The sequence below is a fragment of the Xenia sp. Carnegie-2017 genome, unplaced genomic scaffold (assembly GCF_021976095.1).
Source record: "Xenia sp. Carnegie-2017 unplaced genomic scaffold, XeniaSp_v1 HiC_scaffold_1, whole genome shotgun sequence".
Lineage (NCBI taxonomy): Eukaryota > Metazoa > Cnidaria > Anthozoa > Malacalcyonacea > Xeniidae > Xenia > Xenia sp. Carnegie-2017.
Genome location: NW_025813402.1, coordinates 2,549,037 through 2,576,394, shown reverse-complemented (window position 1 = coordinate 2,576,394; position 27,358 = coordinate 2,549,037). Strand labels below are relative to the sequence as shown.

The following is a 27,358-nucleotide window of genomic DNA, read 5'->3' as shown; positions in this document are numbered from 1 at the left end:
CCAGAAAAACTTACTTTAACTGTACTACTGCTTTGTTTTGCTAAACTTAGGAGGTTAAAATTCCCCTTAGAGGTGCAAGGAATTTATTTAAGGGGGATCTGACACTTGGTGGGCGCCCCCCTTAGAAAATTCGTCCATGGAAAATGTCATGGAATGAACTATTGAAATTTTTTAATTTTTTTACGTGCTTTTCATATTGGGTCTGAAAGGTTATACAAAAATATTTGACCACTAAAAATTATAAAAAAAACTACCATGTCAAAAATGGCACATTTTGTTTGATCAGTTCGCGGTACTTCGTACTCCTTTTCCCATTTGACGGTTAACCATTCCTCCGATCAAAGCATAGCAATAGCATTGTAATAGGGTTGCCAATACATAACAGTTATAATCTACATTGATACTTTTGATACAGTTGAAACTTGCGTATTACCTATAGTAAACTGCTATACTGTAATGATTTGTACAAAGAGCTTGGCTGAGTCAACTAAAACGATAGCGATAGCGAAACAATGAACAATAACTGAATAATGAATAGATGAAATGAATCAATGATAAAATAAAATGACGTCATGTAGCACGTGGTAATGGTTCCCGGCACAAGTTGCCTCATCTCATCGTCAGCAACATTCAAATGGTGATAGGATAAAAAAGAAATTTTTTATTGAAGGTTTAAAGTTTGAGTTTCTTCTTTTTATAAACTACTAACGTGATATTGGAATATGGCGTCGCAAACACCGTAAGTAAAATATTTTGGTTGTAATAATTTACGGTTCTTTGTTCACTTTATATATTACTTAGCTTGTATACAAAATTTCGTAAAAATAGATCATACTATCTTTTGAAATAATTTTATTGAGGAAATTATTCTGATTGATGTACATAGCAAAATGATTTAGATGACAACAATTTGTATTGCAAGCAAAAGATAATGTTTTTTCTGTTACTCGTGATAAGCTGTTCAGCATCTTTTGTCTGTGTTCTCTGAAAGGCAAGAAAAGCAAGATGAACTCGCCACGGCGATTTTGAAACAAAAAGCGAAACCAAACCGTTTGATTGTGGATGAAGCTGTTAATGATGATAACTCAGTTGTTACTTTATCTCAGGTTGTAAAAATCAGTTTTACTTCAATTTTGTCTTTTTGAGTAAGCATGCATACTATGTCTTACTACAATACTACATTATGTCATAGTTATAATTTTATCTTTTTTCATAGACAAAAATGGATGAACTTCAATTGTTTCGTGGAGACACAGTTCTTGTGAAAGGGAAAAAAAGACAAGACACAGTGAGTTTAGACTTAAAAGTTGAGTTAGATACAGAATGGTTAATGACTATGGAAATTACCATATTGGTGGAATTTATTAGGTAAATTATTTTAAATTGGTGAAATGCCTGAATTGTGACTTGGAATTTAGTGGGGGTTTTTTATAAACTTTGAATGATTGAAAGATTATGACTAATCAACATCACTGATTCAATGATTTTACTGAATAGGTTTGCATTGTGCTCAGTGACGACACATGTCCTGATGAAAAGGTCCGAATGAATCGTGTCATTCGACGTAATTTACGAGTTAGACTGGGCGATATCATAAGGTAAAATAACATATGATTATGTCTTGAATATAAAATAGTAGTATGTTCCCAAATATGAATAGGATTCATTTCTTTTTAAAACAACCAGCCTTCAAGCTTGTCCAGATGTCAAATATGGCAAGCGTATACATGTGCTTCCTGTTGATGATACTGTTGAAGGTCTTACAGGGTATGGCTTTCATAGAATATTTTTCTAATATCTTGATTACTTGAACCTGTTTGTCATAGTTATTTATGTTTAGTTATAGTCTAGTTAATACACAAATGCATTGATATACATGGTAAATGATCACATTGCTTTTATTTAGGAACTTATTTGATGTTTATTTGAAGCCATATTTTCTGGAAGCCTATCGACCCATTAGGAAAGGTAAAATTAAATTGATGATTTCTGTTATTTCACAAATATTATTACCTATTTTAATAGTGCATTATATTAATCTACGTAATCAAGTCTTTGATTGAATTAATGAAATTTCTTTTTAAGGGGATATGTTTCTAGTTCGAGGTGGGATGCGAGCTGTAGAGTTTAAAGTTATTGAAACGGATCCTTCACCATTCTGTATTGTTGCTCCTGATACGGTAATACATTGTGAGGGTGAACCCATAAAACGAGAGGTAATGAACTAGTTTAGTTATGTTTTATGCTTCAAACTGACCATGAAGTGTTAATGACTGAATAATATTTTAAACTTTAATGTTTTACAGGATGAGGAGGAATCATTAAATGAAGTTGGTTATGATGATGTGGGAGGCTGTAGAAAACAGTTGGCACAGATTAAGGAGGTTTGTTTTATACATTGCAATGATAAAGTACTAGAGATAACAATTAAAATTCTCAATGATAACATGATAACAAATGTCATTTTCTTAGATGGTAGAACTACCTTTACGACATCCTCAACTTTTTAAGGCTATTGGTGTTAAAGTGAGTACCTTTCACATTGATGAATGTTTTCAAACTTTACTCTAAACTTGAAAGTTTAAATTGATGTTTTAGCCTCCCAGAGGTATTTTATTATATGGACCACCAGGAACAGGAAAGACATTGTTAGCTAGGTATTTCATATTTTTATGCAAATACATATTATTCTTCATCCTAGGGACTACATATTTTATGAATATTTTGTTGACTGGTTATTGAAATCACCCATTTTTTTTACTCATTAAGAGCTGTTGCTAATGAAACTGGGGCTTTCTTCTTTCTCATCAATGGTAAATTTCTCATATTTTGATTTTACAAATAAATTTAATGTTTTAAATCTTCATATTTTTGTTACACTTAAGGTCCTGAAATCATGAGTAAACTTGCTGGCGAGTCAGAAAGTAACTTAAGAAAAGGTAAATTTCAATCAAGAATTATGCATTTACATTCAAATATTTTACATGTTTGAAAATTTTTGTTAAATTTTCATCTTTGTACTGACATGTGTGGTGACATCTTAACTCATTCGTGTTGTGTATAATCTTTTTTGAAAGTCTTAAATAATTATTAAATTTTTCAGCTTTTGAAGAAGCAGAAAAAAATTCTCCTGCAATTATCTTTATTGATGAGATTGATGCAATTGCTCCCAAGCGTGAAAAGGTCAGTTTGAGGGAAATATGTGAAGACTAGAGCTTTGACCATTCAATGACTAATGTATTAATTTGATACTTATAGACTCATGGAGAGGTAGAAAGACGCATAGTGTCACAATTATTAACATTAATGGATGGTTTAAAACAACGTTCACATGTCATAGTTATGGCTGCAACAAACAGACCAAATAGTGTTGATGGTGCTTTAAGAAGATTTGGTTTGTGTATTGCAATTGTTTGTATTAATTTGTTTGATTTTACAGCTACATTTGCCAGACATACATTAAATAGTTTGTTCTTTTTTCTCTCATGTCTTGATAAAATATTTAATTTTTAGGAAGGTTTGACCGAGAGGTTGATATTGGTATACCTGATGCAACGGGAAGATTGGAAATATTACGAATTCATACAAAAAACATGAAGTTGGCTGAGGATGTAGACTTGGAGCAGGTTTAGAAATTCATCAAAATTTGAAGACATTGTTATCTTCTTTTTTATTATTTAATAATTATTGTTTAGATTGCAGCTGAAACCCATGGTTATGTTGGTGCTGATGTTGCCTCACTGTGCAGTGAAGCTGCTTTGCAACAAGTGATTAATTGTTTTGTTTTTTTTTCTATTATCATTTCACTACTTAGATATCCTAACATAAAGAAACTCAAACTTTCACACCATTCAAATAAAGAGTGTATTTTGTCATACTATGGTTTCCATAGATACGAGAGAAAATGGATCTCATTGATTTGGAAGATGAACAAATTGATGCTGAAGTTCTTGATTCCCTTGCTGTTAACATGGATGATTTCAGAGTAAGTTGACTGATGTAGGTATGATGGCCATTGTATTCACGATGTAAATAAATATCTTTGATCTTTCTCTAAATCTTTAGTATGCCATGGGTGCATCTAATCCTTCAGCACTTCGTGAAACTGTTGTAGAAGTACCAACAGTGACATGGGATGATATTGGTGGATTGGAAACAGTTAAAAAAGAACTCCAGGAGTTGGTTCAATATCCAGTGGAACATCCAGAAAAATTCCTCAAGTTTGGTATGACACCATCAAAGGTGTTTTATTTTATGGTCCACCCGGCTGTGGTAAGACGCTACTTGCCAAGGCTATCGCTAATGAATGCCAGGCAAACTTCATCTCTATCAAAGGACCTGAGTTATTGACCATGTGGTTTGGTGAATCAGAAGCTAACGTTCGCGATGTGTTTGATAAGGTTGGTTGTAAGAACCATTTCCAGCTTACAATTTAAAAAAGTAGAGCAAAAAACAAATTCCGAAAAAACAAGTCATCTTGAGATAGCAAAATACATATGCATCAATACCAGACGCACATTACAAATCCTACGTACATTTCTATTCTAAATGTACGTACTTTGTTATCTTTCCTGAAAGTAAATTTTGTTCATCGCAATGCTGCAGGTCATTTCTTGCACTGTATAGAAATAAAAATATGAAATAGTTTAATAAAGAGAAGTTATCGTTGCTACTGTGAAAAATATCATATTATAAATGGAAATGTTTAAACTGCTCGAGAAAACCTAAAGAATGTTGAAAAACGATCCATGAAAAGTTTAGTCTAACTGTCAATTGTGTTACGTGTGTATGTAGAATTGTGTTACATGTTGCATGTGTTACGTGTATGTAGAATTGTGTTACATGTTACATGTGTTACGTGTATGTAGAATTGTGTTACATGTTACATGTGTTACGTGTATGTAGAATTGTGTTACATGTGTTACGTGTATGTAGAATTGTGTTACATGTGTTACGTGAAATTTTTTCGTTTCCAATGTTGGCTCAAGCCAATTGTATGTAGAAATTATTTATAATTTAATTAACAAAACTTTGTAATATTGTAATTTTACTGTGATTTAAATATTTTGAAGTTTTAACGATTTGGAAATGGTTTATTATTATAAAGAACAATTGTTTCGCATTATGATATGCTACGATGAATGATTATATTTTATCTTATTTTAACTTATTTTTGTTAAGGCTCGAAGTGCTGCACCATGTGTTTTGTTTTTTGATGAATTGGATTCCATTGCTAAACATCGAGGGGGAAGCGCTGGAGATGGTGGTATGTTTATTTAAGCAACCTTAATCTGTAATATTGATTTCCTTTGTTGTCTTGAAGCAAATGAATATTGTATTGACTAATGATTGCAACACCTGAAACTCATTTTCGTGAGTTATTTGAAACCAAATTTGAAATTTTCTTATTTGAAATGTTGGCTCATTTGCAAATTACATAGGGTCGTCTAAATTGCATTAAATGTAATTGTAGACGTTTCTTGTATTTCGAGCAAAGATCTCTTAAATAATCTTATTTAGGAAATTTGATTTTTGGATGTTATATTTGTATAAATAATCGGCCTGAGGTTTGTACATGTGCGAAGAAAGAAAATCTTTCATATATGATAATACCAAAGTATTTCAATATCAATATTAAATAGGTGGAGCTGCCGATCGGGTTATTAATCAAGTTCTCACTGAAATGGATGGAATGAATGCAAAGAAAAACGTCTTTATAATTGGTGCAACAAACAGGTAAATGATATAGTTTTGTGTTTAATGCTTATTATGTGTAATGTATGATTTTTTTGGAGGGTATCCTTTTGAATGGTTTTGTTTAATCTCTTCTACTCAGTAAAATAAATACTTGAAAACATACAGTGTAATGTTTCAATTTTCGTTTATTTTGTTTAGACCTGATATTATTGACGGTGCTATATTGCGTCCTGGGCGACTGGATCAACTTATATATATACCTTTGCCTGATGAATCTGTAAGATCCGTATATTTCATGAAGATTTTTGTATTTTAAGTTCATTTTGTTATACTTATAGATTATGCTTTGTTTTAGTCACGTGTGTCCATCTTAAAAGCTTGCCTTAGAAAATCTCCAGTAGCCAAGGTATGTGATATTGTTTTGTTATTGATTACAATTATTGATTATTGAACGTTTCGATCGTTGAATCTACACGTCCTTAGAAAAAACATCTTTTTTATATCCAGCTACTTTTATTCTTTCAGGATGTTGATATGAACTATATCGCTAAGGTCACACGTGGTTTTAGCGGAGCTGATTTGACTGAAATTTGTCAAAGGGTATTGATTACTTAATGTCTGTTTATGCCACCATTTCTAGCTTTTGATTTATTTTGAAGGATTGTTACAAGAATAAGATAATATTATACTTTTCTTACGTTTTATTCAATATCTACGGAACCAATTTATTTCTTAAATTCAATTTACTTCGTAATTGCTCTTTCCTTCCCCTAATCCTCTGTTCTTTCCTTTACCTAGCCAAAGTCAAGTAAATGTCGTTTTTGAAAATAATTTTAGGCATGCAAACTCGCCATTCGTGAGTCTATTATGGCGGATATCGATCGTGAAAGAAAGAGAAGTGAAAACGCTGATGGAATGGTGAGTTGTGCAGTGGATGACGAATGTGGAGTTTGAATGTTACAGCTTTAACTCATGCATTGCAACAGGATGTAGAAGATGATGATGATTATGATGCTGTACCCGAAATTCGTCGTGATCATTTTGAAGAAGCCATGAAATTTGCTCGACGTTCGGTTACTGATAACGACATTCGAAAGTATGAAATGTTTGCTCAGACTTTGCAACAAAGTCGTGGTCTTGGAGGATCCAATTTTAGGTATATGTCTTTTAATCATCATGTGTTGATGTACTGTGTAAAGGATTTACTCGTCAAAGGATATATAGGTACTTTGGGGATTTTTTATCCTACATTTGCCTGCCTGCTATGTTTTTGGTGTTTTTTAAGTATATAATGGCTGATTACTAATTAGTTAACTGCATGAAATCAGAATGTCCTGACTATCTCACATAACCGTATCTATTTGTTTTGATTTCTACTTCTTTAGTCGTTTTGGTTCAAAAATCCTTTTCTGTGTTTATTTCAGGTTTCCTAGTTCAACAGACGGTGGGTCAACAAATGAGCCTGCGGGCAATGCAGGTGGCAGCAATGCCTACGATGATGGCGATGATGATTTGTACAGTTAAATTATTTACTTTAGTTTTGTGTTTAGTACATAGATTAAATGTGACTACGTAAAAAATGCTTTGGAAGAATACTTCAGTATTTTTCTTTTTTATTGGGAATGTTATACAATGTGATATGTCCTCCAATTTTTCTTCATACAAACAAACAAAAATAAATTGCTTGTCTTTATTACAACAGCTACCCATTTATACTACGTATGACATGTTCACTTAACTGTCTTGAATCGTGACCTCATGATAAGTTATTCGTGTGAGTACTTCATTTAGGCCTGTTATATTGGAAATATAAGATGTCACTATCAGTCGGCAACAAACCAAAAGTAAATAATTATGGATTTTTAAGAATTGGTTTCATTTCTTTGGTCTTTCGTAAGTTATTCATTTTTTCTGTCTGTTTATCTAGTAGTTGTATGCATCACATTGCTATAAACAGAATTTACATTTTTGTAATTTTGTACTCATAGAATACTGGAGAATTGGGATATAACAAAAAAAAACTCTAATTATTTGATGGAATGGCTTACAATATTTGACATTTTTTCGAGGATAATTTCAATCAGAACCAACGTAAACTCTTGTGTGGTTCATTGATTATTGTTTTATTTGTTGTAAATTCAATAATTTTTATGTTCGAAATTTTTAAATTAGCGATCAAGATTGATTAATAAATGTCGACTTCAATATCATTGGTTTGAGTTTTAAAAATACAATGAATCAGTTGGATAACGAAGAAAGTGGGTTACCACAGAGTTCAAATCATAATTTAAGTATTGATACGACGCATCAACACCATCAAACACATGTAATACGAGATGTACAAACTGTTAACACTCGACAATTGGAAGAAATGGTTCCTGGTGATGACCAAACTGCACAAACATCAGATGAGGTTGTTCATTTGTCTGTTGGTAACTCTCAGAAGATTGCTTGGAATGATGAAGATGATGAGAAAATACCGAAGATAAACTGTCCAGAAAAAATTGTAAGTCTAAATTGGTTATTTTTAACAAATACTGTCACTGATGGACTTTTTAATATGCACTTATCAAGGTTGTAAGTCTATTTGTGTGTTTGCAGTGTATAGGACATTTGTTTTTGTCGGAAATTTGTCCCCGTTAACTAATGAATGAACTTCTATAATTACTGTTGAAATACCTGTACAATGTTTAAATGAAAAATCAAGTGAAGGACTTTGAAATAAGAATTTTATTATTTCAATGACTGTGCGCAAGGGGATCTCAGCATGGTCACTTAACATATTTATGTTCTACTGTAAACATCTTCTAGTCAATGGAAGAATCATGAGAATTAGGACTCTCAGTCAAAGGCTAGTAGTAGTTAGTAGTTTCGTATGGTCACACCTCCATGTGTGTCTCATCAAGCCAGCTTGCGAAGTTATCATCTGCTTTGTGCACTGTTGCGTAGCCGCCTTCAATGCGTGTGAACGGACATTGCAGGATGATATGGTCCATATTCTGGTTGGTGACGTTACATGATGGGCAAGTTGGCGAGTCTTTGTAGCCCCATCGGTATAGGTTGTTTGCTGTTCTGCCCTGTTTCGATCTTATTCGGTTACAAGTGCTCCATTGTTTACGAGTTAGCTTCTTGAAACCAGGAAGAGGGACATTTGTGGGATCTTTAATTAGATCAGCACCCCTTGGTTTATTTTCGTACCATTGTTCCTTCCATGTATTGTTGACGTCAAACGATTCAATCTTGGAGTTATAAAAAGGTTTTCATGATTTAAGTCTCGAAGTAGTTGGGGCAGACTGGATAATAGTTTTTAGTGGAGTGTCAATTAGTGTATTTTCAATGCCCTGGATCATCAGGTTGCCATCGTGCAGGGGCTTAAGTACTTCACTGAAGGAAAACTAAGAATGATCCAAACCCGGTCTCTGAACTTTGATGTCGAACTCCCGGAACCACACCTCCAAACTCATGAATAGTCCAAATACAGTCAAAGGCTAAAGCCATCTAACATTGCAGTCACCAAACTTTATCTGCCTACTTAAAACCATTATGAAACACCTGTTTTTCCCTTTTTCATTCATGGATTATGTATTTTTAGATTTTATGCTTTGATTTATCATCTGAATTGAATGAAGTAATTATCAACAGGTAGTGAATATTTTATTTATTAATTTTATACATTTGTAACAACAGTAATCAACTGTAAGTGCTCTTGCCTGCAAAAATGTTTATTAGCATGATTAAATATTGCTATATATATTTTCTATTGACTTGACAACTCCCCTGCATGATGCCACAAAAGTAAGTCATTCCAGACTTTAGGCATTGGACAAGGTCAATGAAAAATAGCATTTTTTCCAACCGCCATAAAAATGGCACAATTTGACCGAGCTAAAAATTTTTTTATATGTATGTTTAGAGCACTTTGTACTATTATTATGCAATTTTTGTATATTTGCAGGACAGTAGCATTTGAATTATTAAAGAAAGCAATTGAAATCTTTGTGAAACACAAACTTGGATTAAATAATAAACATGAATTTGCTATTATAACATTTGAAAAAGAGACGTTGTGGGTAAGAATTTGTTAACCATCATATTTTTCTATTTAGGACACTGTAGTCAGAGATTCTCTTTTTTCCAATATAAACATGCTATTATAATGTGTTTCCTATCACAAGGATCTCCTATAGTAAAGCAAGTTTTGAAAATTCCATTATTTAAAGATCCCCAACATCTTCTCCCTGTTTCACTTTTGTCAGCTGAACCTTTCTTTTTTGGTTTTTGATTTTTTCTCTGAATCAGCAAAGCATGCAGCTCCATTCAATCTAAGTGCAAAACTTTTAAAAAGTCATTGGTTATGCAATGCTTACTTTTTATGTCATAGTTTTTGACAATGGTCTTGTAAAAGTTGATGGTGGCCAATGTTATGTATACATAGAATTTGTTTATGCCCTGTGCATGGCCTGTGAATCTGTTGTTACAAAGTTGATGTTGTTATAAGTTGTGTTTGTGTCAAACACGTTGTCTGACATTTTAACTTATTAAAAATCTGAAGATGAAATAATTATTCATCTTGTTTTTAGGTACAGGATTTTAGTAATGATTTAGGTTTGATTTTGGATACAATATGTAGCATTCATCCAAACCAAAACGGACCATGCGGACAGTTTGGTATCCTTAAATACTTGTTAATCTCTCATACTTGTGATTATTTATTTCATTGAGAATTCCAACATCATATGACGAAATTGTTTTATGTGATAATCTTTTTGTCACTTTGTGTGTTTTCAATAAGTTTTTACTTTGATCTTTAACAATTTTACATCAGACATGACTTCATTTTTGGAAACTTTGTAAGTACATAAACATTGAAATAAAAGAACTTTAAATGTTTGGTGCATGGTGATCTTGTATAAAAGAATAACTTCCCTGTTTTTAGACTTAAATTTGTGCTCAATCAATTAAATGCAAACGAACTATCAAATTGTGACAGATCAATTCTTTAATTGAAGTAGCGTGTTACTTAAAAAATTATCTTTCGACAGAGAAAATCATGTTCCGTTACCAAAATCTTCAACGATTCCCGACATTCCTCCAGAGAACGTTGTTAGAGTTATTTTGATTTATGGAAGATCACACAGTGAAACACCAAACCTTAGTGATAAAAAAGCTCAACAGGTGTGTATATGCGGTTAATAAAGTTGACGATTGTGAATATTAACGATATTTGTTTATTTCAACAGTCATCTCTACGATGTTTTGCATTTATATTTAGATTTTCAACCGTTACACAGCTTGCCCTTTGTTCTTTTTTGATGTCCTTTACATCCATGATGTACCAAATGAAGACAACAACTGCCAGGTTTAACGTGAATATTTGATTAAAATTTTCGTAAATAAACATAGAAAAGATAAATTTTATTTTTGTAGGCTATTTATGATGGTTTGTGTACATTGGATGAAACTGAGAAATGTTACGTTTTTGAAGTGAGTACTTATGTTGCTGCAAGAATACATGAATTTACTGCGAAATTATTGGCCCATCCTTTACAAAGACCACGACAGCAAGATATTGATTATTCTTTAATTCAAACTAAATAAAACACACATACAGATGTAGTGGTCATCAGGTCATCTAATGATAAGGTACCAGGACAATGATTGAATTATTTTCTGGCAATCATTATATTAATGAAAAACATATTAACTGCATTTTTTGCACTGCACATTTTTTATTGTATGAGGTTTACCTACGAATCAGAGGCTACAACTATACAGACGTGGTTTGTTAGCTACTACATACATAAAGTGGTAAAAACTTTGAAAAGATGTTTTAGTGATGTTTTAAAGTATTTTTATTCACATGCCTTCATGATGGCTAACTGTTAATAAAATCACGGCTTTCAATGCCTTCTACGATGTGCATAGAACCACTATTGTTACTAATAAACACCAAAGAAAAGAAAAGGATTTCATACCTTATCGTTTTATCCACTGATAGTTTGGATGTAAACAAAATCCTCAAAAATCCTAAAATTGTTTTGCTGCATTAAATCACTGTGAAGTGTAATTTTTTGCACATCGTAGTCATAGGGATTATAATAATGAATTAAAAATATGGGCAATGAAATTGTTTGAGTGGAATTTGGAAGAAACAAATAAAAGGACAATTTGATTTAATGAAAAAAATGAATTGCATCGTCGTTATATTATACATCTTTTTTTTCACAAAAGGGTGTTTACAAATTTATAATTTATACATCGGTAACTCGTATGTCTTGTGTTGTGTAAGATATGACCTGTTTGGTGTTGAAAGATTGAATGTTAACCCAACCTGAATCGTATATCGAATGACATAAAGTAATCTTCAACTTATTCTACGAGAACGATTTGACGACATTTCATGAGAACAACTTTAATAATTTTGTATATTGTGTTGCATTTTATCATTTAACAAGGAAAGATTCTCACTAACAATACACTGATGAACGGTACCAGAGCCATCTTTCGCGTAGAGGTACGATCCAAGATTTAATTTTTGATTATTTTTTTTGGCCATTAACTCGTTTCAAAGTTTCTGATGTCAAAAGAATGAATTATTTAATGCACAATTAATTTTTAAAAAGATCACTTCATTCTCGAAAGTTGCGAAATCGTGTAAATGGCGGTTTTCAAAAAATCTTTGTGTATATTTTACAACTTAAACGTATCTGCCTCAGTTATTTCAATTTTAGTGAAATAAAAAGTAGAATTTGTTTATTTAATTGCTTTATTTTGCATGAATGAATTAGACGTAGCGAACACAAGTATTATAATGCTATTAGACAGACAGGTGATAAAGGTTATCTTGATAGATGAAACCTACTTTATAGCAATGAAACCAAGTCTACATTGTTTGTGCCATTCTCAACAAATGTTTTAATACATAACGTTTATCTCAGATAAGACTTGGATCATAATGTGCCATAAATTGAACTTTTAACTAACACTACAATTTCTGTATTAAAATTAATTTAAGCATTATATATAATATTACAGCTACCTAAATAATGTTACATAGCAGCAATAGGTAAAACCTCACAGCCACTTTTAATATGATCCATAACTTGCAGTTTTAATTCACAAACTTGTTGCCTCAATATTGATGCAATGTTACTAAGTTCACTGTGTCGAGATTTTAATTCATTAACCCTTTCTTGTAAATGGGATTCTCTTTCCAATTTTCTTTTCCTACATTTTGATGCAGCAACTCGATTTCTATGTTTCTTTCGCTCTGTTTTCACCACTTCTTGCTTGTGCAAGTCAATAGGGACGGCAGAAAGCGTAGGATAGCTTGTTGTAGCAACCCCATGAAATTCTGTTATGTCTGATTGTTTAGTAGTTGCAACAGGGTCGAATAATAACTGTCCAGCTGTAATATCATCTGGTTGATGATTAAATGAGGTGCCTTTAACCCTTTCAACGGAGACTGTGTCTGCAGTTGGTTCTGGACTGTTTATAACCGTAATTACCGGAAAATTCGAAATATATTTTGTTGATTGAAAGCCAGAAATTGTGTTGATATTATTACTACTCAAATGCGTTTGGCTGACTTGATGTGAAGAAGTCTTTACGACCGCATTTGAAATGTCGTTCGCTGCCTGATTAGATGGAATTTCGTTTTCATGATTTACTTTGCTGACATTGTTGTTATTGTTTGAGATTAAAGCGCTAACAGTCGATGCTTTGACGTCGTTTATCTGTGTCAAGTCACTTTCTTCTCTCATCTTATGTAGCGCATCTTCAAATCCTCGTACATATTGTTCTTGCTGTTCCCTCACTGTTAAATCTGAGGATTCCTTAATTCTCCTATATTGTTTTGGTGTTGGCGTAGCACTGCCTGCTGTAGCTAGAATGATCCTCTCAAGCTCAGGAGAATCAAGCTTTAACTTTATCAAATCAGGAGAAGTAAGAACAGCATTGTTAGTGTCTTGCTTTTTGACTTTGCTTGGTAGATCAAGCTTTAATCTTTTCTTGTCGTACACGGACATAGTAAAATTGTTTCTACTAGATGAAAAATCTCGTTTTTCTTTATCCAAATACGACAACACATCCATGAATAGAACTACTTGCTGTCTGCTTTGAGCATTAAAATATGTCCTTACTCCTTCGTATGTTCGTCGTGTTTTAACGGTTCGATACCGGAACATGCCGAATTTCCTCGTAAATCGGTTTTATGATGTAGATATTCCCTCATTATTTTTAGAACCTGACATTTACTTCTTGATTGGATGGTGTGTAGGTGTGTTTTTCATCCTGTATTTTGATTGGTTTTAAAAACAATTAGGGAGTTTTATGAGGATGACGACATCGTCTAAACTCTAAACATTACATTCTTTAGTTTGTAGTTGTCTAGGTGAATGTGGGTTGTTGTCGAAGCTGTGTAGATAATTCTTAGTGGTGAAAATTACTTTGTTTTTAAGTTGTCATGAGCACGTTTCTCTAGTAAATTGGCGGCAAATTGTAACCTCAAAATTAAACATTTCACTTTCGCCATCATGACGGAAGCAAAGTCAAATAATACACAAGACAGGAAGTTTACATTTCATGCACATGTTTGTAATTAGTATTTACATTCCATTGATTGTAAATCTTACAATCGTGAAAGCTATCGCTTTTGAGGAAATTTCCTTTAAACGGGGAAATTGCCAGATTTTTTGTGAGCGATTTGGGGAATCCTACTTTTGGGGGAAATTTTTGTGGAGTTTAATTTTTGGGGGAATTTAATTTTTTGAATATATTTTAGGGGAATTTTTGAATGCTAGTCCTACAGGAAGAAACTGATGTCTCATCTGTTTTTGCCTTGCTTCGCATGCTTGAAATTTTGAATACATGCGACACACATTTTGTCATTTGCGACTTGCGAGCATTGATGTATGTACTCACGACTTACAAGTCAGGGACAAAAATTGATTCGCGTTCAAATTTCCGAAAAATTCAGTTCTCATAATACGTAGAGTATAAATAAAACACTCATAAGGGAGCACAAACTGATGAGGTATTTACAATCTTACTCGTCGAACAATTTTTGATCAACGTTATTTTGATTCCGTTTGTTAACACGCCTAGTTGACAAAAACTTGATATGGTGAAGCACAACATAGCCACAACTTGTTCTGAATAACCGTGAAGAAGCAGAAGACGTATTGTGACAACTTCATTGTACTTTTTACGAGTATATTTCAGTAAACAACAATAGTGAAGTGTAATACCAACTGTTGATATTTCAGTTCACTTACTACAATGTAGCAACGTTATTTTGTCTGAGGAATTTTACAGAAACCTGGGAAAATTTTCGATTCTTTTCAACCTGTATAGGATTGCATTTTTCAAATGCATTTATTATTAGTTAGTCAATTCTCACTTTGTCGCTCTTGAGTCATTCAAACTTGTAAGACATAAAGATCCTTCGAATATATTCATTGATTATCATGAAGAAATCACACAGGCAACCCGACTCTGACCTCTAGATTGTAGATTAGATCTGGAGTGGTTGCAGTCTTGCACTGGCGATTGCAGACAGATCAGTAATGGCGGGAAAATATAAAAATTATAAATCACTTTCTTCAAGTGCATCCAAGTACAACAACTATTTTAGCATTTCTATAGACTATGGTTTGATAGAAATCTTCAGTTTGATTGCATTCTTCGAAAAGTTAGAAATAATTTGACGAAATGAGTGCCCCAGGATCGTCGAAAAGTACTAATGCAGAAGCATGTTCTTTGAGTACTTCTTCAACATGGTCGGACGAAGAAGGAAGACAATCTAGTGACAAAAATATTGAATTTGACGAAACAGGTTCATCTGCTCCTATGATGAAAAATAATGTTAGCCACAAACGGTCTGTGCTGTTTGATTCGGACGAAGACATTGATGAGGTAGGGATAGTTGGAGTGAGTTGATATTTTTCAACATCGTCCATCTTATCTTGAGCAAAAATTATGTGAGTTGATTTTCGTGTGGTCTAAAGCTGCAACCAGCTTTACACTTGATTTTAATATTCTCTTCATTTTAGATAGTTATGAGTGCCATTCTTTGTGGAGGAAAACTTGGAAGTGCTTACTATAATGCTGGTACTGCACAGCTCTTTATGCAAATGGATGTCTTGGAAACGCAGGATTTTCAATTTTTAAAACGATGTGAGTTTAGAGAGAAGTGAATTCATGCTAAAACATGTGCAGTTCTATAAAGTTTGGTTTTTTCCTCTTCCAGTAATTCACCAGGTGAACCCAACAACAGTTTTAACAAGTTCAAATCAGGATGAAAAATTTATCAAAATATTGCAGTGTAAAGGTATGATTTCATAATAATATATTTTACAGGTAAACCAAATGAGATAGTTAAAAATCCTTATATGTTTAGGAGATGAGAATAATGAAGATATGACAGACAGTAACATTGATATAAACATTCTTCCTACCATTGACTTTAGTAAGTAAATTAATTGAAAGAGGATTATCAGCAGACATGAAGACCTTACCTACACAAGTGTTGTCCTGACATGCAATATTAATGGACAAATTTACCTTTATCTTGTTTTGTTTGTCATAAAAAACAAACTCACTATAAATTACTGATTTTATTCTAGCTTTAGAAGTCTGTAAGAGACGGATTTTGGCATTGACTGGATTACCTGGAATGTCAAAAGATTTTACTGATGAAGAACGAATCATGTATCTTGGATCAATTGTTCCTTTTGACAACATCAATATGGTAAAAAGATATAAAAGTTTGTTATGGTATCTTGTTTTCACCATAGATGAACATAAATGAAATTCATGTAACTCTATGATATTCACTTGTTTCACTCTTATAAATTGATTGCTATGAATTGGGAAAATTATGGCATAGACTATGTTATTGTAAGATCCAAACTCTTCTTAAGAAACTTTGCTCACTTAGCAATAAGGGAAATTTGACATATTGCATGATTGATCTTTGCATAGATGTTTTTTTTGTTTTATAAATACATACAGATAAAAGCTATGGGAGCTTTAATGAAGTACATTGAAAAGAAGAGAATTGGTGTTGAATTGGAAGATTTGGAAACAAGAGTACCAATACTGGAATTAAAAACATATTCATTGTATGTATGTAAATTGTGGGGATAGAGATAAAGCTAGCTAGGAATTGTTTTCTTTATCTGAAGCACAGGGTTTACAAATGTGGCATCACTGGGATTTCAATGTTCTATATAGGATTTCAATACACTTTATGGGATCTCAATGAACTTCATGAGAAATTGTTTTTGGTTTATTGATTTGAGGCCATTTCTACATGAAAACATTGTGATACATTATTTCATCATGTGCAGCATAAAACTTTCTAAAATGTTTTTAGTTTGAAATATTAACATTCTAACATTTATTGTTGCTTTTTCACACACAAATTATGCTGTATCTTACCACTTAACTTCAGATTAGGGTAGTGATGTTACCATGCAGTTGGTGTTTACAATTGATTGGTAAAGGAACAAATAATGTGAATGATCTGCCATTTACATAGCATAACCAAACTTTTGGAATGACTACATCACTGATGGCTAAAATAACATAAGATCAACGATCTGGAAAGTTTCTTATTACTATCTAATGAATGTTTATAATGTTAATATTTTTGTTTATGTTTAACTACATTTAATCATTTTACAGGGCTGATGCTTTGATTATTGATGAAAATACTTACAGGTAATTAAAGTTAACACAATTGCTTTGCACGTATCAACCGTATTGAGATGTATGTATCATGTCTTTCTGAGAATTCATTGTATACTATCACATTATGATTGCAACTTACAAATTTTCTTGACGATTTTCGACAAATATGTTATTCAATTTTCCCGGCAAGATTAAAAATTCAGTGCATAGAATACTCAACACCTTGCTCTTCTTTATTCAGACATTTTATGAATTATGAAAATAGACTATATCTTGAAAATAACTGCCTTTGAATCTTCAACGAATTCCATTTTTCATTTCTTGATAGTGCATTGCAAATATTTCAAAAGGAATCTCATCCATCAGCGTATAAATGTGGATCTGGAGCAAAGGAAGGTCTTTCTCTGTTTGGTATGTAGGTAAACTCCCGAACATGTATATTAATAAATGGATTTACTTGGGAGTCATCCTTCCTATCTTTGGGTAGAGATGAATGTACCATTAATTTTCAATTGTGTTTAATAAAGCACACTTTCATAGAGTATTTTCAATCCAAGTGCAAGAGTAACAGAATTTAACAAAAAATGCCTGACATGACATGATGACAAGCACAAAGTAGCCACCAAAATCAAATCTTTATTACAGCAAACCTCTGCTGGCCTTTTTTTTACAAAATATTCTGTATCCGCCCCCTGTCAGCAGACCCACTGGCAGTTATCTCTTGCCCAAAAATATTATTTCAGTACATCAGTTATGTATAAATACAGTTGTACGAGCACATATAGTTACGTTTGGTTTTTGTTTTGTTTAAATTTCCATGATTGTTAAACACATAAACATGCCTCAATGATAAACTTTGGGTCTTTGTATGTCTTACCCACACTTTTTCCTTATACATTTCATGAAGGCATGATGAACTTGACTAAATCAAAGATAGGAAGTCGTTTGTTGAGGTATTTATGACTGGCAATAGTTGATTAGTGTTAGCGAAAATGATTTGATCAGTCGATAAATTATTACATGTAGATCGCAAAAACCATTTTAAATTGTTTAGTTGAAGTTGCAAATTTGCATCACATACGTAGATATTCGAAGTACCATCTTCTTTTTAGGGCATGGTTTTGCCAACCAACAACTAATCTAATTATTTTGAAAGAAAGACAAAAAGCAATAGCTTTTTTCCAATCGCCCCAAAACGTTGAAAACACGATTGCAATTCAAGAGTGTTTAAAACACATTAAATGTATAACAGTAAGTTTATAGATCACTAAGTCTGTTTTCGTTCTATGGAAGATAAAGTAGTTCAGATATTGTGCTCAACAAATACTTAGTGGTTTATTCTCTTACGTATAGTTATCAGAGCTTGAATATTTCTTTGTTCATAAAACTATGTTAATGTTACTATGATGTCGATAAACTTACATAGCTGATACAAAATATATCTATTTCTTAACTATTTAGAGAGTATTGATTAAAATGTCGTCATCTCATGTATCAATTGGTGACTGGCAATCACTTTATAAGGTCTATTATTGGGTTTTTTTGCTGAGGCTTTTATAGACGTGATTTTGTCTCGTTTATTCTCATTTATACTTATTATAAAATGATATTCTTACCATCGTAGACAGTGTACAACGCCATCTACATTGCAAATATATGTTCAACTATATCGGATGTTGAAATTGCACAAAAGGTATGCATCTCTGAACTTGGCAAAATGAAATTTGACGATCAAATTCAAAGATTAATTGTACATATTACAATTCGAAACTTTCTATCTAGATTTCTCGTAATTTCACCGAAGATCTCCAGAGAATTGCATCTTTGATTGATAAAATAGTAAGAAAAATACGCAAAAGACATATTCATATCAATCTAACTGACCCTAGCCCTGCTCAATAACAGACAGCACCCATGTCTTTGTCTGTATCATATGAAATTAATGTTGCAAAAAGCCAATTTGTTTTTTCAATATTTTAAGGTTGATTTTGAGGATTCGACGCAACAAAAAAGATTTATCGTAAATCCTGGAGTTGATGAACATTTGGATGAAAGTAGGTTTCATTGTACTGTTGTAATTTAAGGAGATCGAGCTTATATAATATATCTGTGTTTTTTGAATAACACTTATCTCTATCACTACTTTACCATGTTTGGCTTTTTTTCAGAAAACCTTTGTTTTAAAATATGCTGTGAAAAATAGTACATACGTATATTCCTTTTTCAATAATATAACATCACGTCCTTTGTATAAGTCATTTAGGAGAACGTCACAAGTCATTTTACGTTATTCTCAGAAAATTCATACTTTGTAAACTTTGCTTTAAATACTTTTTTTATACATTTATTTGAAAATACATTGTTTGGTTGAATTTTATTGATTTAGAGAAACGTACTTATAATGGTTTACCTGACTTCATGACCAAGGTTGCTCAAGAAGAACTTAGTAAACTAGATGAGTCAATCACTGAGTGTAATATTCTCTATTTACCACAGGTGCTTTTCTATCATCTTATCTTTCATGTTTGATCGTCAAAAAATATGGCAAAATGCATTTCTAAGAAAGCACTACTGGATATATTATTACAACAAAAATTGTCGAGCAAAATTGGTTTCGTTTTTCAAAATCAAGCAATGTAGCTATTGGAATCAAATGGTCGTTGTGAAGAATAATCAAATCTTTTACTTATGATTAAACATCATCTAACTTAATCTGTGGAAGATCATGTCTTGTTGCGTATTTTATATTTATTCCGTGAAGGTTTTGGTTGTTTTGATTGAAACAAACAGTTTTTTTTTTCATTTATAAATGTTTAGCTAGGTTATCTACTGGCTATCCCCAGAACTGAAGAGATGATGGAGGAAAAAGACTTTGAGATTGAAGGATTAGAGTTCGTAGTAAGTTTTAAGAAAGAATATAAATTTATTAAAAGAAATTTATATTTATTTCTATATTTTGCTAATGCCATAATTTTTTACAGTTTTTCTCTGACAATACTATCCATTATAAAAGTGCAAATACGAGAGGTTTGTAGTAATTTAATTTTATTTAGAAAAATCTTGATGTATTTATTGAATCACTATTGCAAACTATAGAATTGGATCGACTTCTTGGTGATACACTCTGTGAAATAACAGGTTAGGATGATCTTGTACAAAAAGGATCACAAAAAATGCTCGTAGTTTTTTACATACAAAGTAATGTATTTTAGATCATGAAACGGCCATTATGCACCGATTACAAAATATTGTTCTGGAGCACACAGATTTGTTGCTTAAAGTAATGGAATATGCAGCTGAACTAGACTGGTAAGATATTTAATTTTTTGTTTATTCATAATTCATTACTAATGTTGGGTTTTTTTCTTATTGTTCATTACGAACTTTAGTTTGATTGCTCTTTCTGTTCATGCCAAAGAAAATAATTACGTTTGTCCTGAGATAACTGTAGAAAATATCTTGACCATAAAAGGAGGAAGGTGCTGCATTTCATATTTAATACAAATACATAATATTACCTACACTAGTACTCAGAAGGGAATATCTCCCGTATAACGACACTACATCGTAGTCCCAAAGATGTCCCTCTTACGGAAAGTTCGACTTTATGTAAACACGTGTGGTCAATTGGTTTATTTTACTAGACATCCGTTGCAAGAAATGTATGTTACTCCTTTTGTTGCAAATGATACGTACATGGAAAAGGAAAATTCAAGAATGAAAATACTCACAGGACCAAATGCTAGTGGAAAGAGTGTCTATCTTAAACAGGTTAAAATTTGTCATTTGTAAATATTCTTGTGCGATTATGTACAAATATTCGCACAAGATATATATCTTATTCTGAAATATATTTTAAGAGTATATAAAATATGGGTGTTCCTCTGAAAGTTGATTATATATTTTTATCAAGGTTGGTTTGATCGTCTTTTTGGCGCATATTGGAAGTTACGTTCCTGCTGAGTCAGCAACTATTGGAACCACTGACCGTATGTTTACCAGGATTCATACACGAGAGACCGTCTCAGTTGGTCTTTCGACATTCATGATTGATTTAAATCAGGTTAATACCAGCTTAGATCGTGAAAATTTACATTGACGTATTATGGTTAGTCACATCGTGCTAGACAAATTTATAACGCGCGTTACGTTTTACAAAAGACGAATTTTAGCCAGCTCAAACTCCTCTGGTGTTCCTCGTTAACCTTCTATACATATATATTATAATTTTCACATGAAAAGACAGAATTATGTGTTTTCATATCCTTCTATATAGTATGTTGAACGTCATGTTAGTAAAAGAAGATATTTTACTCTACGTAGGTTGCAGTTGCTATTCGTTATGCAAGCAGAAAATCTCTTGTTCTTATTGATGAATTTGGCAAAGGAACAGCTACGGTAATATGATGTGAAGGAAGTAGTACATGCTACGGTAATATGATGTCAAGGAAGTAGTACATGCTATGTAATATGATGTCAAGGAAGTAGTACATGCTACGGTAATATGATGTGAAGGAAGTAGTACATGCTACGGTAATATGATGTCAAGGAAGTAGTACATGTAAACACTCCTTGATTTCACCCGATGTGTGTTAAATGATTTATTCCAGACTCTAGAGGATGAAATTTTTAATCATTTTCAAGTGCACTTGTTAAAAGGAGAGCATTATACGTAGTAGTTAATGAATCAAAGCTAAACCTGTATGTTAATGGTCTAAAAAGGATTTTAACTGACATATTGCTTTTACTAATAAATGACTAAATATCCATGACATATTTTGAAACAATTTACACAACCAACTACACCTTAGGAAAGCATCCTGTGTTTTATGGGATTATTGTATGTATTAGGAAGAGGGAGGGATTACCTTTTGTTGTCTGTTTGGTAAATTTTCTTTATTATTACTTGCTTTCCTGCAATGAAGGAAATGAATGAGAATGAAAAATGATTTCGATTTTAATTATGATAAGTAAATTATAAACAAAAAAATAGACATAGTTTGTTTTAGTGATTTATGAAGTCAATTTGTGTGTTCAACATCATTTAGGTAGATGGTCTATCATTACTGACAGCTTGTTTGAATCATTGGTTGTCTTCACAAAGTCAACATTGCCCTAAGGTCCTAGTGTCCACACATTTTCACAGTATTATTCAGCAGAAACTATTGCCCCTTACGCCTCTTGTTGATTTTCAAGTATGTAACTTTTCATTTTTGATTTAATTAATCTCGCAATCTTGTTTTACTTTTGTTCATGGCTGTATTACTTCTGTATGATTGCTTTAGACAATGGAAACAATGGAAAATGGTGATGAATTAGTATTTCTCTATCAACTTGTTGACGGATACACAAAGACAAGTTACGCTTGTCATATTGCTACATTAGCTGGGTTACCTAAACATCTTGTAAAGCGAAGTTATGAGGTATTTTTCATATTTCACATTTTGTTTTGAAACATTTCAACATTTTACTGTATCATTACTTCGTTGTTGAAATCAAGCTCAATACTGAAAGGTTTAATCATATAGAACAATATAAATAAGTGTTATAGCCTGTCATGTAGATCTTATTTCAAACCACCCACATGTACTTGAAGGTCAACTATATACGGATATTTGTTTATACTTGTATTGCTTAATGAAAGCCAATAAGTATTTACTCGATTTCCTTAAGATTCTTGACCTGCTTCGAAACAATAAAGCAATAGAGAGAATTCATAGTCAGGAAAATGATGAAGAAAGAAAAAGGTTATTTTTATCATAGTATACTATGTTTTATAATTTCTTCAACTGCCTGTTTTACGACGAACCGCCTCCCCACAGAAATTCATGTCTGCTGCATTTCTGTCCTTCATTGTTCGCTTGGTAAAATATTGATTCAACTGTCAATAAAATATTGTCACTTTTTACGGAATAACAATTTTTCGAAATAAACGGGTGCAGAACAGCGACGCTGTGTCTTCTTATTTCACTCTAACACTCTACGTCAATGTAAAGTAAACGTTTAAGAATCATACAGTAACAGTGAAGAAATATTTTGTTTAAATTAAATTACATGAAAAAAACTAAATATTTGGACACAATATCAGTGACGACAAAAAACATTACATTAATCTGTGACTAAGATATTACTTTCGATATTCACTTTCTAGTAACCATGAAATCGTTGATTCATTTCTGGCGTTAGATTTGGAAAATTGTGATATCATATCGTTTTTAAAATCCATCATTCCATCTGATGACGATGTAAATATGAAATAAGTTAAATTGTTTATTTTATTTTTGCTACATGGTGTTTATATGTTGACAGCGACATTTACAGTTAAACTTGTTGTTTAAAACTACGTCTCCATTGTATTCCTCTCCTACGATGTTAACCTTATTACACTTGGTTTTAGGAAGAGTTTTTAACAGACGAGCGTTAATTGAGCTTTTGTACGTCTTTAACAGGAAATAAAATTACAAATTGTACAAAGTTAGTAAGGTCCACCTGCCTCCTCAGTTATTGACTGGTCATGTATGCAATTCAAATCTTCGTGCGGTCATTGAAAGAACAAAAGCTTACTTAAAAGAAAATTCCTTTTGTTTTTTTTGTTCTTTAGAGAATATATTTGCTTTGCTTCATTGATTGTGCTATACAGAGCTTGAAAACAATTCATTACGCGCTAAACTGGGAGTTAATAAATTTGTTTTTATCGCTACCACTTTCCCAACAGTTAAACTAATTGTTGAAATTTCGCGCTCATTTAACGAACAAAGCAAAACTTGAAGTTTGGTATCGTTTCAGTTCGCGTGAAAGTTTGTTTCAGTTGCTTTAAGAAAGCGGAAGCATTATGTAATACTTAATGCATTTGAAAATTCCGGATGTCATCATCGGTTATTTAATGAAGAAGACGAGTGTGATGATCAATATATCTGTACTGTGGTCTGTGCAACAACAAGAAAATTTTGCATACAGACCCGATCACAATGCCCAAATGTCGTGTACGTTACACCATAAACAACTATAAACTTGTTATTTTCGGTTCAGCTGCTGTTGGTAAATCATCACTTGTTAGAAGATTTATTTTTGATGAATTTAGGATCACTTATCGTCCAACAGTTGAAGAATGTTATCGTTATATGATGCATTCCAAGAACTATTTTTATAATCTAACAATCGTTGATACTGGTGGCAGTCACGAATTTCCAGCCATGAAAGATCTTCACATCACAGGGTCTGCTGCCTTTATTCTTGTGTTGTCCGTTGATGATGTTAAATCTTTAAATCAATTTATGAAAGATTCCAAGATTATTCTTGAAAAGCGAGAAGATGCCAAAATATTGATAGTTCTTAACAAAATAGACAAGCAAAATCGAGCTTTCTCTGCCATGCAGATTATCGGACACATGGAGAAATATCGTGAATGGAATTCTAAATTTCAGTATAAATATCTTGAAACATCAGCTGAAAACAACAACAACGTGAGAAAGTTGTTCAACGAAGTTATTGACCTGCTTTCACCTGTATGTCAATGCAATGGAAAGAAAGGAAACATTTTGTATTGTGGATTATCGCAATCTTGTACGATGTTATAAATGTACTCGATAACTTAGAGTTAATGCGATAAAATGACAGGGCAAACTTCCAAAAACTCTCGATGAGAATCATTTATACATTTGGCTTGGCAGAAAGGTCGCTTTGCACAGAAGCCGTCAAATACATGTTGTTTTTTATCAATTTTTATCGTGGATAATCGATGAATTTCTTGTTGATCAAGTTCCTTATCTTGTACATGGACGGTTGCTTTCTTGAATGCATGAAAATAATATAAAACAAGTTTAAAATTGTCATTTGTTTGACGCTTTTGTCTTATAAGATGTTTGCAGTAAGAAGCTGGTTGAACTTTTTTCCAAAGAAATCAAGGTGCGAAAGAATTTTGACATGGCGAGACGTCAATTATTCCACATAATCAATCATTTTAACCTTTATGCATTGGAGATTTATTTCATGTTTGATTCGTAATTGTATATAAAGAAAATCTATATATAGTGTATATATTTCAATAAATTCATTGGGAAATTTAAAAAAATAATTCGTTGGTAATATTTGTTTTAGATAGATTATAACGATGACACATCGATCTTTTGAAATCTTTAGAAGTAGGATTTAGGGTTTTTTGTAATATTTGAACAATGCTACCTTAACCGAAACTAACATGATCGTCCAAAATTGTACGTTCTAACAAAGCGGTTTTATTTGGTTTAATTGTTTTGGGTAAGACGGAAATTGTAGCCCTGCCAACAAGGGAGGCTTGTGCCAGCTTCGTTAAAGTAAATATTTATAAGTGCACTGCCAGTATGATGTTTGAAAAGTTGTACGTTGACTATTGATAAAAGACGGTTCGACGAGACCTTAGCAATTTATATGTATATTACCTTAAAACAAGGTAAACCTGTTTAGTTATTTCATCAAAACTATACCATATCTATTATCACTTGACATTTCAGTCTTTTCTCTTTTTGAATGATCTTTGATATTATTTTTTTCGATAACTTTTTTCAGTTTAAGCGTCCTTCGATTCAAGTTTTCTCGTCTTAGATTCAAACATAATCTCAATCCACCTTTCAGTCGTTTCCTTACTGCCATCACGATTGTAGAGAGGAACACAGAGTACAAAAAAGCAAATGGCTATGGCAGTTAAATACATTTATCTGAAATAAAGCAGGAAAATAACGAGAGATGAGAGAAAGACAAGTGACCTTTAAGTGTGGATGATTTAATACGAAGAGAAGATCATGGATTGGAAAATAAATGTCAATTCTTGTGTAGTAATGCAGCACAAAATGGCGAAGTTCAATATGACTTGTATCAAACCAAGATAAAGGAGAAAAATTAAAATACAAAAGACGAACTGTTGAAACAAAGAAGTTAAGATGTTGTTTGGCTTTGGATTTCAGACTTCAGAGACAAGTTGAGGTGATCTCTAGGTGGTGATGTTCAGACTTCAGAGACAAGTTGAGATGATCTCTAGGTGGTGATGTTCAGACTTCAGAGACAAGTTGAGATGATCTCTAGGTGATGATGTTCAGACTTCAGAGACAAGTTGAGATGATCTCTAGGTGGTGATGTTCAGACTTCTGAGACAAGTTGAGATGATCTCTAGGTGGTGATGTTCAGACTTCAGAGACAAGTTGAGATGATATCTAGGTGGTGATGTTCAGACTTCAGAGACAAGTTGAGATGATCTCTAGGTGATGATGTTCAGACTTCAGAGACAAGTTGAGATGATCTCTAGGTGGTGATGTTCAGACTTCAGAGACAAGTTGAGATGATCTCTATGTGGTGATGTTCAGACTTCAGAGACAAGTTGAGATGATCTCTAGGTGGTGATGTTCAGACTTCAGAGACAAGTTGAGATGATCTCTAGGTGGTGATGTTCAGACTTCAGAGACAAGTTGAGATGATCTCTAGGTGGTGATGTTCAGACTTCAGAGACAAGTTGAGATGATCTCTAGGTGGTGATGTTCAGACTTCAGAGACAAGTTGAGATGATCTCTAGGTGGTGATGTTGGATGCTCAGATGATTATCAGCATGCATGAAGTTATCACTACGATAATAGAACATTGCATTAACACTTATTTCACTATGGGTAGTGTCTGCTTGTCAAGAAAATGACAAAGAAAAGTATTTGTTGAACGAAAACGAATTGAAAATGCTAAAAAGTCTCAGTGAATATTTACATCATACACTTGTAAATGTTTTCTTAATATAGTAAAACAAAGTTTGTGAAAGTATCTTCATATAGAGGGGGGGTCTCTGCCGACCTTATTGAAGTTTTTGTGTCTACTTTTGGTATAAGTTACTTATAGTAGAGAACCCTGTTAGAATTTTAATCCTTTGGGCGACGGTTTTTTGTTTTTTTTTCAAAAGTTGTGTGTCATTGCGTTTGGTGATTGTTGCAGATATACTACCTTGGGCAATAGA

The 27,358-nt window shown here is 32.6% G+C and overlaps 5 protein-coding genes and 1 long non-coding RNA gene across 8 annotated transcripts; 5 read left to right on the top strand and 1 right to left on the bottom strand.

The window, feature by feature from the left end:
- Window positions 1-578: 578 nt before the first annotated feature.
- LOC124444538 (transitional endoplasmic reticulum ATPase-like) lies at window positions 579-7,393 on the top strand. Its single transcript, XM_046995163.1, is given in 27 exon segments — window positions 579-739; window positions 992-1,106; window positions 1,217-1,288; window positions 1,498-1,598; window positions 1,687-1,767; window positions 1,907-1,968; window positions 2,086-2,216; window positions 2,307-2,384; window positions 2,473-2,526; window positions 2,599-2,657; window positions 2,770-2,813; window positions 2,886-2,939; window positions 3,104-3,183; window positions 3,259-3,394; window positions 3,514-3,626; window positions 3,696-3,767; window positions 3,893-3,985; window positions 4,066-4,234; window positions 4,237-4,400; window positions 5,182-5,266; window positions 5,643-5,736; window positions 5,896-5,974; window positions 6,053-6,103; window positions 6,223-6,297; window positions 6,535-6,615; window positions 6,684-6,853; window positions 7,122-7,393. Coding segments are annotated over 27 exon segments (2,430 nt in total). The 5' UTR covers window positions 579-722; the 3' UTR covers window positions 7,222-7,393.
- Window positions 7,394-7,490: 97 nt separating this feature from the next.
- Window positions 7,491-11,883, top strand: LOC124444568 (BRISC and BRCA1-A complex member 1-like). Of its 3 annotated transcripts, none has more exons than XM_046995198.1 (9): window positions 7,491-7,541; window positions 7,870-8,203; window positions 9,290-9,339; window positions 9,653-9,767; window positions 10,278-10,365; window positions 10,523-10,547; window positions 10,740-10,872; window positions 10,970-11,056; window positions 11,125-11,883. In XM_046995198.1, exons 2-9 carry the CDS (start codon window positions 7,931-7,933, stop codon window positions 11,293-11,295), a joined length of 942 nt encoding a protein of 313 aa, XP_046851154.1. In that variant the 5' UTR covers window positions 7,491-7,541; window positions 7,870-7,930; the 3' UTR covers window positions 11,296-11,883. The 3 variants fall into 3 exon arrangements, with proteins under 3 accessions (XP_046851154.1, XP_046851146.1, XP_046851143.1); XM_046995190.1 differs by having other exon boundaries at window positions 7,491-7,590; XM_046995187.1 differs by having other exon boundaries at window positions 7,491-8,203.
- A 562-nt stretch (window positions 11,884-12,445) lies between these two features.
- LOC124444547 (transcription factor AP-1-like) lies at window positions 12,446-21,962 on the bottom strand. The gene is made up of 3 exons (XM_046995172.1): window positions 21,959-21,962; window positions 19,304-19,309; window positions 12,446-13,837 (listed from the first exon to the last, which is right to left on the bottom strand). The coding sequence occupies exons 2-3, from the start codon at window positions 19,305-19,307 to the stop codon at window positions 12,747-12,749; spliced, it is 1,095 nt and encodes a 364-aa protein (XP_046851128.1). The 5' UTR covers window positions 19,308-19,309; window positions 21,959-21,962; the 3' UTR covers window positions 12,446-12,746.
- Window positions 14,221-23,869, top strand: LOC124444527 (mutS protein homolog 5-like). The gene is made up of 27 exons (XM_046995152.1): window positions 14,221-15,612; window positions 15,750-15,873; window positions 15,947-16,027; window positions 16,097-16,165; window positions 16,323-16,447; window positions 16,711-16,820; window positions 17,386-17,421; window positions 17,720-17,802; window positions 18,299-18,344; window positions 18,504-18,642; window positions 18,853-18,915; window positions 19,016-19,084; window positions 19,174-19,230; window positions 19,373-19,445; window positions 19,778-19,887; window positions 20,209-20,289; window positions 20,373-20,418; window positions 20,488-20,529; window positions 20,604-20,700; window positions 20,781-20,870; window positions 21,036-21,162; window positions 21,305-21,454; window positions 21,715-21,789; window positions 22,440-22,586; window positions 22,677-22,814; window positions 23,065-23,138; window positions 23,543-23,869. The coding sequence occupies exons 1-27, from the start codon at window positions 15,409-15,411 to the stop codon at window positions 23,649-23,651; spliced, it is 2,565 nt and encodes an 854-aa protein (XP_046851108.1). The 5' UTR covers window positions 14,221-15,408; the 3' UTR covers window positions 23,652-23,869.
- Window positions 23,870-24,086: 217 nt separating this feature from the next.
- LOC124444594 (GTP-binding protein Di-Ras1-like) lies at window positions 24,087-25,465 on the top strand. Its single transcript, XM_046995209.1, has one exon. The coding sequence runs from the start codon at window positions 24,360-24,362 to the stop codon at window positions 24,966-24,968; it is 609 nt and encodes a 202-aa protein (XP_046851165.1). The 5' UTR covers window positions 24,087-24,359; the 3' UTR covers window positions 24,969-25,465.
- A 1,255-nt stretch (window positions 25,466-26,720) lies between these two features.
- LOC124444603 lies at window positions 26,721-27,113 on the top strand. Its single transcript, XR_006947975.1, has 2 exons — window positions 26,721-26,888; window positions 26,933-27,113. It is a non-coding gene; the product is annotated as an uncharacterized LOC124444603 (long non-coding RNA).
- The last annotated feature ends 245 nt before the right edge of the window (window positions 27,114-27,358 follow it).